This window comes from Myotis daubentonii, chromosome 19 (genome assembly GCF_963259705.1).
Source record: "Myotis daubentonii chromosome 19, mMyoDau2.1, whole genome shotgun sequence".
Taxonomy (NCBI): domain Eukaryota; kingdom Metazoa; phylum Chordata; class Mammalia; order Chiroptera; family Vespertilionidae; genus Myotis; species Myotis daubentonii.
Window position 1 is genome coordinate 14,188,065 of NC_081858.1, and position 12,780 is coordinate 14,200,844.

The window sequence follows — 12,780 nt, forward strand, 5'->3', positions numbered from 1 at the left end:
TTCAGAGTCCTGGTGCTCACCCTCCGAGTTCGCACACACCACCTGCAACACTGTGAGTAAGGTGGGCGTGAAGACAGGGCCATGGTGCGGCTGCTGTAGCGACTTGGCAGGAGGCTGGTGCAGCCAGGTGGGCGTGGCTACATTCTGTAGGCTTCCGATGTGGGTCAGATGTGGGTCAGAGGGGCAGTGCCCGGGCGGGGCCAACAGCAGGGAAGGGGGAGTCTGGGCTCACCAGGCTCTGATACTAGGGATGCATGCCAGTAACAGTTGCCATTTCCTGAAGTTAAAAGCTTTATGCAACTCTCCCTTGCCCCCCATTAACCCTCCTAGGAGTGAGAGCTATAAAGATGCCCATTTACAGGGACCAGGAGTGACAAGGCAAGGCCACCAAGATGGAAATCCAAGGGAGAAGGCACCTGGATCCTAGTGGCCTTGACTTGAGGGGCTGAAATGGGGAGGGCATAGGAGGGTCTCCTACACTGGAGCAGCCTAGGATACCCCAAGACCAGATGTCCTCTGACCAGCTCCCCCACTGACCCATGTGTGATGGAGCTCGGCTTCACTCTGCCTCCTTCGGAGGACCACCCCCAAAACAGGTCTCCAGGAAGCCACAGCGGGCCCACTCTGACCAGCCCAGGTCAATGAGCGGACTGGGCTTCCTCAGCGGTTGTGGAGAGGACCCCAGGCTGGGGCCCGAGCCACAGTTCACTCTCCTGGAAAGGGAGGCTCTGATTTCTCCTTTCAGGGTGGCCAGGAGAGAAGGCAACACTTTCTGGAAAGAGCTCGGTGTGCCCACAGTGTGAGCATGACTGTGTGTGTGTGAGGTGGGGGATAGGTCTGCACCCTGCGCCTCTTTCCAATCCCCAGAGGGCTGGGCTCTTCCCACTTTGGGGTACCCAGCGGAGCTGTCCTCGGTTCTGACAGCACCCAGGGTGCCCGGGACAGCCTGCCATCCCACTGATGTGTTCAGGAACGAGGGGCCACCTCCTTGAAGCTCCTACCCCCTCCAAGGGACTCACTGGTCTGGCCAGGAAGCTGGGTTAGGAAGATGAGCACGAAGACCTGCCAAAGGTTGAGTGCCCTGGGTGCCCTCTTGTCCCATGTCACGTACTAGGAAGTTATTGAAAGGACCACTGAGGAAAGAAGGGACAGAGGGGTCTCAGAGCCCCAAGCCTGCCCCTTCCCCCATCTCCGCACCTGTGCCTTGGCTCCATCTTGGCCAGAGCCTCTCCCAACATGAGTCACACCAAGGACTTACTATGCCTCTTCCAGAACACAAATTTATTTGGCATTTGGATGAAATGGTTCTCACAGCATCTTAAGGATTAGTGCCAACCTCACCAAAAATAAACCCAAACTAAAAACCCTTAGTGAAAGGAAAACATAAAAAACGGGCATTGAGACAATGTACAGATTCAACTCCCACCTCCATAGGCAGGTCAGGTCCTTGGGGAGGAGGCCCTCCCGAGACCTTAGCCTGTCCCTCTGGAGGCCCAGTGTGCATCAGGTGGGGAGTCCTCTCACAGGAACACAAGAGTCTCAGCCAGGGTTGGACCTGGAGCACAATCAGATCTTACAAAGGGTAGTGACTGGACAGGAGGCCAAGGTCAGCCAGACAGACCACAGCTTTCCCCGATGCCCTCACAACCACCTTCAAGCAGAGCTCAGCTCTGGGAGACTCAGTGGGCAGCCTTCTGCCCAGCCCAAGAATGCCAGTAGGCTGAACACTCTGGGCCCACCCTCTGCAGCCCCATGATCTGATTCAGGGGCCTCCCCTTAGTACCTCCTGCATGCCAGTCCCCAGCAATCTTTCAGTCCGCAAGTTCCCCAGTCCCACACATCTAGTGCCAGCCACTGCTCTGTACACACAGCTGAAGCCTGGGCCAGAGACACTGGAATAAGGGGACCCGGTGCTGTGGGGGCCAGACCCTACAGGATTCCATTGGGGTGGTCATTTCAAAGTAGGCCCACTCAGGACCCTAACCCACAAGGCTGTGACTGCTGCTCTGGAAATTGGCAGCCCTGTGTCCAGCACACGTTGGAGGCACCACCCACTTCCTGCTTTGTTTTCAGGAGCCAGCATGGGCACATGTGCCCAGGATGCCCTTCTCCAAGTAGCAGCCCTCTGGCAAGGGGAGCACACACTCTAGCTTCTACGGGCCGAGCCCAAGGACAGGCAGTTCAGTGACAAAACTCACATCTCTGGTCAGCCTTGTGGGACAACTCAAGAACAAAACTCGTTTCCAACCAAAGTATGAAAATGTGCCCAGAACTGGGCTGAGCCTGTGAGGTCTGTCGTCAGACCACCATGGAAGCTCCCACTGAAAGCCAGCTCTCCCTTGCTGCAGGCTGGTACAGAAAGGCTTAGAGGAGGACCAGGAGCTGGGCGGCTGGGTTAGGAAGATGAGCATGAGAACCTGCCTCAGAAGAGGCACAGACCTGGCCATGCCTCAGTGCCACCCAAGAGGCCATGTTGGCCCAGGAAATTGAAGATGGAGTTCCTGTGTACCAGCACCACCTGCAAACACTTGGACATATACGTACACACACACACACACACACACACACACACACACACACACACACACACACAGACACACGCAAAAAAGATCTAGACATTCAACGTAGAAAAGATATGGATGTGCTAAAAAATCGCACAGAACCCGCTTAATCTCCAAACCTCAGAAATGCTAAAAGCCTGGTGTCAGGAGACAAGACCACTGCTCAGGAGTAGGCAACAGGGTCCCTCAGTCAAAAGGCCCCTGAGCAGGGCACTCAGCACCCTGTGCTAAGGACAGGAAGGTGGCATGCAGCCACCAGGCACTCAGCTCTAGTGGTGGTGGTGATGTGCAAGAAGTGGACTTTCAGGAGGTGGACACAGCCCAGGATGTTAATTTCAGCCACCCCTCCCCCCAAATAAACCTTTATGGCACAAAAGAGGGGGGTGGAGCAGGCCAGGTCCAGGGGCAAATTCAATAGGAGGGGGCTCCAAAGGGTAACAGGAGCTGGCTTAGCCCTCAAGCCCAGTGAAGGGTCCAGGGCCAGGACACTCATGCATGGCTAAGGGCCTCAGCCCAGCTCCAGAGCTGCCTCCTGGGGGGCCATGCACGATAATGTTAGGGAGAAATCGAACAGACTAGGGATAGGGATTTCTGGCACAGAACTGGGCTTTGCAGAGCCCTGCTGGAAAGACAGAGTGGAGTTCAACCTCCTGCCAAGCTCCCCTTCTTAGGGTTTGGGCACCAGAGCTAAGACAGGGTCACCCTCGATGTTCAAGCTAGACCTGTGAGGGGCCATCCTCAGAGCAGCCATTGGAGCAACTCTCAAGGCTGTCTGCCCAGAAGCAGACTCACTGCCCAGACAATCCTGACAGTCCACAAACACTGGTGCCGGAAGTGCTTCCTGGGCAGCGGCCAGCGAGGCACACTGTGGCAGCTCTGGGGCTTGGTGGCTGGGCAGCATGCTCCTCTGAACAACGTGCTGCCATGAGCAAGCCCACCAGTCTGGTGTGGTCTGGCCTCCAACCAGGCCCGCAGTACCTTCTTTGTTCCCTACTTCTGAAACGTGTGGCATAAACAAACTGCCATTCTTCTGTCATTTGAAAAGAAAAAGACAGTGACCCAAAGCTATGCATGTGTTTGAAGCCCTCAAGGAGACTCGGTGCAGTGCTCACTCCCTTGGGAGGCTGGCGCAGTCTCTACAAGCACGGGCACACCTACAGGGGAGTGTGTGCAGCAGTGCAGCCGAGTCCAGGCTCACATAGGGCCCTTCAAGTCTCCACGGGAATCAGAGTTTCCTTGACAGCAAACAGGTGCTCCATGCCCCTTGGGGCCATGGGCTGGGCATCCACTACACCACGGTATTGAGGGAACTGCGGCTGTGGCGGCCAACTCCTGGCAGTGCCTCTGTGGCTGGGGGCGTCCCACTCCGGGCAGGGTCGGGGGGGACGAGCAGAATGCTGCTGCTGTCAGCTGAGTCTTCCAGGTCTGCCAGGGTGACCCCTGCAGAGGGCAGAGGCTGCTCCAGGCAACGGGGTGACGCACCTTCACTGTCACCATCCCCTGGGGTTGGCGGGCTGGCCTCTGCTGGCTCGAAAGCATCGTCATCTATAGGAGGAGACAGAGGGGTGTCAGCAGGGTGGTGGATGGGCCTGGCACGAGGCAAGAGGGGAGGGAGACAGAACTGGGGGACACTTCTCTTGCCTGAATGTTCCCACTGAAGCTGTGGCTCTGCTGTGCTCATCCCTCACCCCTGCCACAGTCGCAGCTGTCCTGGTGCAAGGTGCAGGCGGACAGTTATGAGCAAGCCCCAGTTGTGGCTGGTACACACTTTGACAGAGTTAGGAGAATAAAGGTAGGGGACGAGGAAACCCTTTCAGATTCAGTGGGGGTTGAACCAGGACCCACATGACATTAGGGCATTACTGGGCTGTAGGTGGGCAGGTTGAACAGTGCTCACAGTCCCGACCAGAAGCTGCAGCTGGAATATGGGAACAAGAGCACGAGAGCATGAGATGGGGCCCGGGCAGGCAGCCCCGTACTGTGCAGGGGCCTGCAGACAGCTCTGGTCCCACAGCGCTCTGCAGCAGCCCATTCTTTGTGGCGTGCCTGCTCCTTATCACCACACTCTCTCTTTCAGCTCAGGCATGGCACGGGGCCCAGTCTGTGTCCCTCGCCTGGCCAACTCCCCATGGGCCCAGCAGTCCTGCTGCCCTGCCCTGGGACCATTTACTCCCCTGCAGCCTGGTCCATAGAGGCGCTGGGTCCCCAGCAGCATCCCTGGTAGGAAGTTTGCTCTACCCTGGTCCCCTGACAGCAGATGGCGACAACCCGTCCCGAGGGGTTAAATCCAAGTTTCTCCTGCCCACACAGACCGGGAGAGGTAGTAGCCGACCAAATGAACCAACAGCACACAGATCACAGCAGTGCTGGCCTCACGCCATCCTGCTGTGCTGTGTGGGTATGCAAAGAGCCAGCAGCCCTGGGGTGGGACACTGCTTGCAATGTATGGTGGGGGTATGTGTGTGTTACGGGGTAACACACAGGGAAAAGAGTGGGACATCTGCACTACACACCAGGGACAGGGGCAGGCCAGGCAATGGGCAAGGCTCCTGCAATCCCTTCTTTGTTGCACAGCCCTGGGAGGAACACACTCAGGTAACTGGCCCAACATCACCAAGCCAATGCTTGCTTCCCACGCCACAAAACTGCCTCAGAACATGAGAGAATGCCACGGTGGTGTCTCTTCGCTTACCACATGTGCACGTCTTTACAGCCCAGCCGTTGGCTCTGTGCCAGCCCTATCCCCACGACGGCCAAGGCCCGGTCCCCAGCTCTCCACAGAGCTAGGACTGGGTGTCCGAGGGCTGCTTGCTAACGTGTGCTCCCAGGTGGAGGTAAGAGGCAGGGTGACCAGTGACCACTGCCAAGCAGTCATCTGCACCTGTTCCCCCGGGAAGAGCCTGACAACCCACAAGTGGCGTTCCACTTTAAAGGGAAAACCAGAGACAGCAACAGAAGGCTGGGAGGGAGCAGAGTTCACAGCCCTGTGCGCTGGGGAGGACCCGAGACTCTGCCCTGCAGGCCAGGTGGTTGCCGACAGGCTGCTCCCTCTCCCTGTGGGGAAGCACCTGCAGGGTCGTAGAACACGCTGTCAGGGTTGATGGAGGCCTCATAGGGTGGCGGTGGGTCATCAGGCTGGTCAATGTCTGGGTACTTGTACGCGGTGTAGGGGGGCGGAGGATCATGGAAGTGGAAAGTCCCTCCTTCTCCATCATCAGAAAGATGTAGCGGCGTGAGGCCTGTGCCGAACCCGTCTGGGCCATAATCAAAGCCGGGGATCCTCCGGCCAAGGTTGAAGTGGTGCACTGGGCAATGGAAGTGAGAAACAAGCAACAGGGTCATGTCACTGGAAGATGCACCACTCAGCTCCTGAGCCCTGCCTCCCCCAGGCCCAGGCCCTGCCCCCGCCCAGGCCAGACATTCCGACTGTCACACTTTTGTGCCTAACTGCCCACCAGTCCTGACACTCGCCCAGTGCCTCCTTCCCTGGTCGGAACATCCCTGCTCATCACTCACATGCAAGAGGTTTGCCTGCTGTGCTCCAGCCCTCACCACACCCCTCCAACTCTAAAATGTTTCTGGGTGTCTAACCCATGATTGCCTTGAAGTTTTGCCCACCCTGCAACTCAGTGAGAACTGAGGCAGGTGGAAAACTTGGTTGGTCCACACTTCAGACCTGACCTGGGCTCCTCAGGGACACCAAGGCCCCTAATGGAAGTTAGTGAGGGCATTCAGCAGTCTTGCCACCTTGATTCTGAATCCTCTCCTGCCTGCCTGCACCTATCTTGTCCTGCCCCACCCAGGACTGGGGAGCCCTGGCTTGTTCGCTGACACAAGGGGTGATTTCAGCTCTACTGGGGGCACAGGCCCCTGCAGGCAAATTGGACTGAGGGCCGCACTCTCTAAGTGGCCTTATGTCCACGGGCATTTGCTGATTCCTTCTCCTAGCAGGAGGCCCGCACTCATGGGCTAGGCCAGACTGCTTCAGAGAGGGGCAGGGAAGCGCAGAGTCAGCGGGCACTGGAAGTACGCCCTTTTTCCATGTGCCTATGGACTCTGATTTCTGATTTCGGGTCCTGCAAAGAGCTCCTCTAGTGCCCCAGGTGTGCACTAAGCCCAGGAGCGGGTGGGTGGGTGGGACAGGAATGCCTTTTGGCACCCTCCATCATGTCCTCCACTTCCTCCCTGCACCTTCCTGCTTCCTGTGTCCCCATTCTCCCTGGGGACACAGCCAAGGGCAGGCCTGCACTGTAGTCATCATAGGCAGGGGCTGGGGCACTCACGGTTTGCTCCAATCAGGGACTCAATGCGCTCCCGGCGCCTCTGGCGTAGCCGGTGGACCATGAAAAGCAGCAGGGACAGGATGAGAAAGGAGGAGATACAGCTAACAATGAGACGCATCCCACTGGCCATGGAGTCGAACAGGCTATTCCCATCTGTTAGAGGAGAAGGGAAAACCCCGCTGCTCTCAGAAAAGGAGGTCCTGGTCCCAGATGCTCAGTGCTATGAGCAGGCCATGGCCCTCTACCACACAACTATGTGGACAAGGCAACTTACTTCCCGATACAATCTTATGATGACAGAAACAAGAAAGCTGAAAATCAAGAATCTATATACATACTAGAAAAGGCTAATATGCTAAGTGTCCAACCATCCAACCCGTTGCTATGACACACAATGACCACCAGGGGGCAGACACTCAACACAGAAGCTGCCAAACTGCAGTGACTTGGCAGCGACGGTTCTTGGGTGACGCACCCCGAAACCAGAAAGGAGGGAACCCGATTCCTTGCGGGGTCGTGTGATTCCACCTTCGGCCGTGGGCTATGTTGCTGCTGGGGCACTGTTGGCCCCGGATCTGGTTTACGGCACACTTGCGTTTGCGTTCCACACCCTGTATGACAGCAACTTTGCAGAGTGCCCTCTTGCACTCTGGAACCCCTTGGGGGATGTCGGAGAGCAGGTTTCAGCCCGATCCCCACAGGTCAGGCCGAGGGAGCCCACCTGCCAGAGGGACCCCACTTACTCCGCAGACGCTGGGGAGGGACCGCAGGAGGTTGGCTCCAGGGCGTGTCCAGCCTGTCTCACCCAGTCCCACCCCACCAGCCACCTTCTAATGAATAGCATTTCAATGTGCATGAATCCGTGCACTGGGTCACTAGTACTATAATACCACCACAGGAGAGAAGCAGCTCGTGGCCAAGAAAAGTTTTTTAATATGAGATGGGCGATGCAACCCTCCGGACGCCCCCGGCTTGCATCAGGTGTCACGGGAGCCCATCTCCCTGGTCAGGGGAGGGGGCTTGTGCCTCCCTCAGTTTTCCCCAGAGGCCCGCGTGCCCACTCATCTGTACTTCTGGGTGTGAGCCCCTGGAAGCCACACAGGAGCTTGATAGGAGGTGCCAAACAGAACAGGACTGCAGGCAAACTGGACTGAGGGTGAGCTGCACTCTCTAAGTGGCCTTATGTCCACGGGCATTTGCCGATTCCTTCTCCTAGCAGGAGGCCCGCACTCATGGTCTGAGCCAGACTGCTTCAGAGAGCAAGGGCAGGAAACTGCAGCATCCAGCACCTCCCTGATTTCTCACAACCCTACAGAGGATGAGAAATGTCCCTATACAGAGGGAACTGAGGCTCAGTGGGGCAGTGTGCCTGGCCCCAGTTCAGACCTGGGCTCCAGCCCCATCAGGGTGCTCCCAGATTTCTTTGTTCCTCCCCAGTAACCAGCAGTGCTCGACATGGAGGCCGGTGATCAGGGAGGGAAGTGAGGATGTGGCCTCTACTGGGCCCTCAGAGTCCCTGTTTACAGCCCCTCCCCTTCTCTTGTCCATCAGTAGCTGTTCTAATTCTTTTTTTTTTTTTTTTAAATGAACTATTTTTTTTAAAATATATTTTATTGATTTTTTACAGAGAGGAAGGGAGAGAGATAGAGAGTCAGAAACATCGATGAGAGAGGAACATCGATCAGCTGCCTCCTGCACATCTCCCACTGGGGATATGCCCGCAACCCAGGCACATGCCCCTGACCGGAATCGAACCCGGGACCCTTAAGTCCGCAGGCCGACGCTCTATCCACTGAGCCAAACCGGTTTCGGCGCTGTTCTAATTCTTGACCTCCCTATACCCTACTTCTACTAACACTCTCTGTTGGTGGGGAACCCTGGATATATCGAAGTGTGTTCAGCAGTGCCAAAGGCTCGATTTTGGCACTCATGATCTAGAGCAGCAGTCGCCAACCTTTCGGACCTCATGGACCATCAGTTGGCAACCGCTGCCCCAAAGGTTTCCTTAAAGCAGTGGTTGCCAATCTTTCGGACCTCACAGACCACCAGTTGGAGACCACTGATCTAGAGGACAGGGAGGAGAGACACACTGGGAGCAAGTCCTCACACAGGGATAAACCTGAGATGAGCGGCTGATCTGCTCACCCTGCTCATCTCTACCCTGGGCCATAGTCCCTGCTTAAACGAGGCTGAGGTCATGTCCCTGCAGTTCACCAGCTCCACGATGGAGGACCTGGTGTTCCACAACAGTTTTAGCAGAGCTGGAGTCTGGACTGTACCCAAAATCTTTGGGCAGAGGCAGTGGGGTCTCAGGGCATAGGCAGCATCTCAGTGGAAGGCGCTGGCCTCACCCTCCATCCTAGCATTCTTTTTTAAAAATTTGTTTTTACTAACTTCAGAGAGAGAGGGAAGGAGAGTGAGAGTGAGACAGAAACATCGATGAGAGAGAAACATCGTTTGGCTGTCTCCTACACCTCCCTTATTGGGGATCGAGTCAGCAACCCAGGTATGTGCCCTGAATGGGAACTGAACCAGTGACTCCTGGGTGCATGGTACGACACTCAATCAACTAAGCCACACTGACCAGGCCAGCCTAGCATCATCATCATCATCATTATTATTATTATTTTATGTATTTATTTTATTTAAAAATATATTTTTAATTGTTTTTAGAGAGGAAGGGAGAGATAGAGAAAGAAACATCAGTGATGAGAGAGAATCACTGATCGGCTGCCTCCTACACATCCCCTACTAGGGATCAAGCCCGCAACTGGGCATGTGCCCTGATATCCTATACAACCCTGAACAGAGTAGTGAGAGCAGACACTCTTGCCTTGTTAAAAGGGACACTTTCCAAGCATCTCGTTTTGGTGGCAGTAGCTCTATCCTTGGGGAAGTGTGGACACTTCCCAGGAGGGACTTGACTTGGAAGGCTGTCGGGAGCCTGCAGAAGCAAGGCCAGGCCAGGCCAGGGGCAGGGAAAGGCCCTGGCTATGCTGTTCTGGCTACACAGGAGTGGCCGGCAGTAGCTCTGGGACGACCCAGATGTCCTGAGGGCCCTGATCTCCTGAGAAGTCTTCAGGGCTGGGCGGGCTTGACAGGCCACTCAGCCCACAGACTGGTCATTCTTGTATACCTACATCTGGTCATACATGGTGTCTGCACTCTCCACAGCCAACTGTGCACCTTTGATGGGATACGGGCCACAGTAGCCCCTTTTGCTGAGCCTTAAGTAGCTTCTGACACTGATCTGCCCTCTTGCCAGCAGCCTTCCTGACAACTCTCTGGAACACTTGCTGTTGTGGCTCTCATGTGCCAGCTCCAGTTCCCAATAGCACTAGGCAGACCAGCCTTTCATCCATGGGGCCCTAGGGGTGGAGAGAGCTACCATGCCCACCAAGCTGCTTTTCTGCAGGGCCTGAGTCCAGGGCCTTTCACAAGTCTCTGCCCACGTCACTCTCGTACTATGGCAGCCAAGACAGAAAACCAATTTATGCTTTTTGTTTACATTTCTCCTGAGATTGTGAATTCATACAGAGATGTCAGATGCGCTGGTGTGGTGAACCATCCAGCATATTATATGAACTTTAATGTATGTCTTCATGGTCTTCCAGAGCAGGCGCCCCACCTGCTGGTCGTTTTTTTAAAGTGGAAGAAATATCACCCAGAGATCACATGGTTGCATAGTGTCCACCTGCAAAGCGCCACCTAGTGAGGAGTTTTATATTTAATCTTTTTCTTAAAGATTCTAACAGCAAAAATTGATTACTGTTAAGTAATGAAAACTGTTACTACCCACCACATCACCTCAGTCAAAGAACAGGAAGAGCTCAAATTGGGATATAAGTTGGAAGTCTTGCTCTTAGTCTTAAAAGGAGAGAAGAAAGATAGTTCTGAAGTCATCAATTACAGTTCATTTGTGAACATACAGCCACACTCAAGTTCAAGTTCTTCAGTGAATACTTGTAACCCAAGAGCTAAAATGAGCCAACCTGAGAGACAGCAGTTAGAGGAGGCCAGGTTGTGTGAGACACACATGTTTATTAGAGTATTTGCCCATCAAAGCCTGTGAGACAGCTCTGTGGGCAAATGCTGCCATCGCTGCTATGCCACGTGTTGTGGACTCTCACCTCTCACAAGCCCCTGCCACTGAGGAAGCAATGGGCCATGTAGCCTCTGGCCTTGAATGGGGAAGCTGACTTGTGACCCAGCATCAGTCTCACCTGGGTCCAGACACATGAACTTGCAGCACTCCTTGGGGTCCTTGCGGTACTGCTGACAGCCCTGGGGCCGTTCGCAGAGGGCAGCCACGCACATCTCTGGCTCCCCTCCATGGCAGGTGCAGCTCAGGCACGGGTCATCTCCTTTGGGAGTGAAGTAGAGCCCTTCATCCACCACATTGTCCTTGATGTCAACACATGTCTGACCTGCAACAGACACACACAAACACAAATGTATGTTACCAGCAGAACCAGCTCCGAGTCTCCCCACAAACAACAGAGGAGTTGGCAAGATCAACCTGAGAACCACCTCCTGTGAGTGCTGTTCAAGAGAGGTCACTACAGCTCTGACTGGTTTGGCTCAGTGGATAGAGCGTTGGCCTGCAGACTGAAGGGTCTCAGGTTCGATTCTGGTCAAGGGCATGTACCCAGTAGGGGGTATACAGGAGGCAGCCGATTGATGCTTCTCTCTTATCGATGTTTCTAACTCTCTATCCCTCTCCCTTCCTCTCTGTAAAAAATCAATAAACTACATTAAAAAATAAAAAAAAGAGGTCACTACAGGACTCTGTTAGGACAAAGCACACCTGGCCAGGGCACACCTAGCTGCAAACCTAGACAGCTAGAACAGAGGAGAGTGCCAGATTCCAGGGGAAAGCCCATGGAAGTGTCTGCTTCTACGATATCTAAGCCCTAGCTGGTTTGGCTCAGTGGATAGAGAGTCACCCTGCGGATTGAAGGGTCCAAGGTTCGATTCCAGTCAAGCGCACATGCAAGGTTGCAGGCTCAATCCCCAGCAGGGGGTGTGCAGAAGGCAGCCAATCAATGACTCTCTTTCATCATTGATTTTTCTATCTTTCTCTCCCTCTCTGAAATCAATAATAGTAATAAAAAGATGCCTAAACAGTTTAGTTTTCCTCAATTCTAAGATGCACCTGCTGCACGTATTAACCACTTTAAAATCAGAATGTGTTTTGAATGAGTCTCCCAAGAAGCTGCTGCTACTGCTTGGGAAGACAGTCCATTCAGTCCACTACTGAGGCACACACAGTAAACTCTGTGCAGAGGTAACCTGGGATGAGAAGAAGAAGATGGCCATGGTTAGAGTAAGGAGGAAGCTGAGAACTCAGAGCCTTAAGCTGGCAGATATCGGATGCTTGGGAAAGGAACTAGGGATGAGGCGGAGGTGGTGTCCAAAGGGATGCATGCTCACTGAAAGACAAAGGGACATGAAAAGGAAGTTAGCATCTGTCTCTAAATAGGGTAGGAATGTCTACAAAAACTTCAGAAATTCAACCACCATTGGTTGATGCCTCAAGACTGGAATCAAATCTACAACTCAAGTGCTCAAGAACTTCCAGGGCAAGAAACTCAGATAAAATTGTTTTCTGCTTGAATAGAAAAGAAAAGAATGAGGAGAAATGAGAGCACACTGACAGCAAAATGGGACACATCAAAAGAACCACTATACACAAAACAGAAGGACCAACAGGAGAAGGGAGGAGAAGGAGCAGGAAAAAATATCTGAAGAGACAATGGCTGAAGATTTCTTAAATTCATTGAAAATCTAAATCCTGTACATCTGAGAAGAGCAACAAACTTCAATAGGATCATTGCAAAGAGCTAATAGAGCAAAACAAACCCAAATCAAGACCACAAAATAAATTCTAACAAAGAAAAAAACCACATAATGTTATCTGACCACAGTATGATTAA

At 53.9% G+C, this 12,780-nt stretch overlaps 1 protein-coding gene across 10 annotated transcripts in view; it reads right to left on the reverse strand.

Moving 5' to 3' along the window:
- Positions 1-1,262: 1,262 nt before the first annotated feature.
- Positions 1,263-12,780, reverse strand: part of DGCR2 (DiGeorge syndrome critical region gene 2) — a 48,785-nt gene continuing 37,267 nt past the window's right edge. For 8 of the 10 annotated variants that reach the window (XM_059675829.1, XM_059675827.1, XM_059675830.1 and 5 more), the window contains 4 exons: positions 11,068-11,271; positions 6,845-6,997; positions 5,630-5,866; positions 1,263-4,106 (listed from right to left, as the gene is read on the reverse strand). In XM_059675829.1, coding sequence (XP_059531812.1) covers positions 3,850-4,106; positions 5,630-5,866; positions 6,845-6,997; positions 11,068-11,271 — 851 coding nt within the window. In that variant the 3' untranslated portion in view covers positions 1,263-3,849. The remainder of the gene's footprint in view (positions 4,107-5,629; positions 5,867-6,844; positions 6,998-11,067; positions 11,272-12,780) is intronic. The other 2 variants (XM_059675823.1, XM_059675826.1) reach the window with 2 other exon arrangements.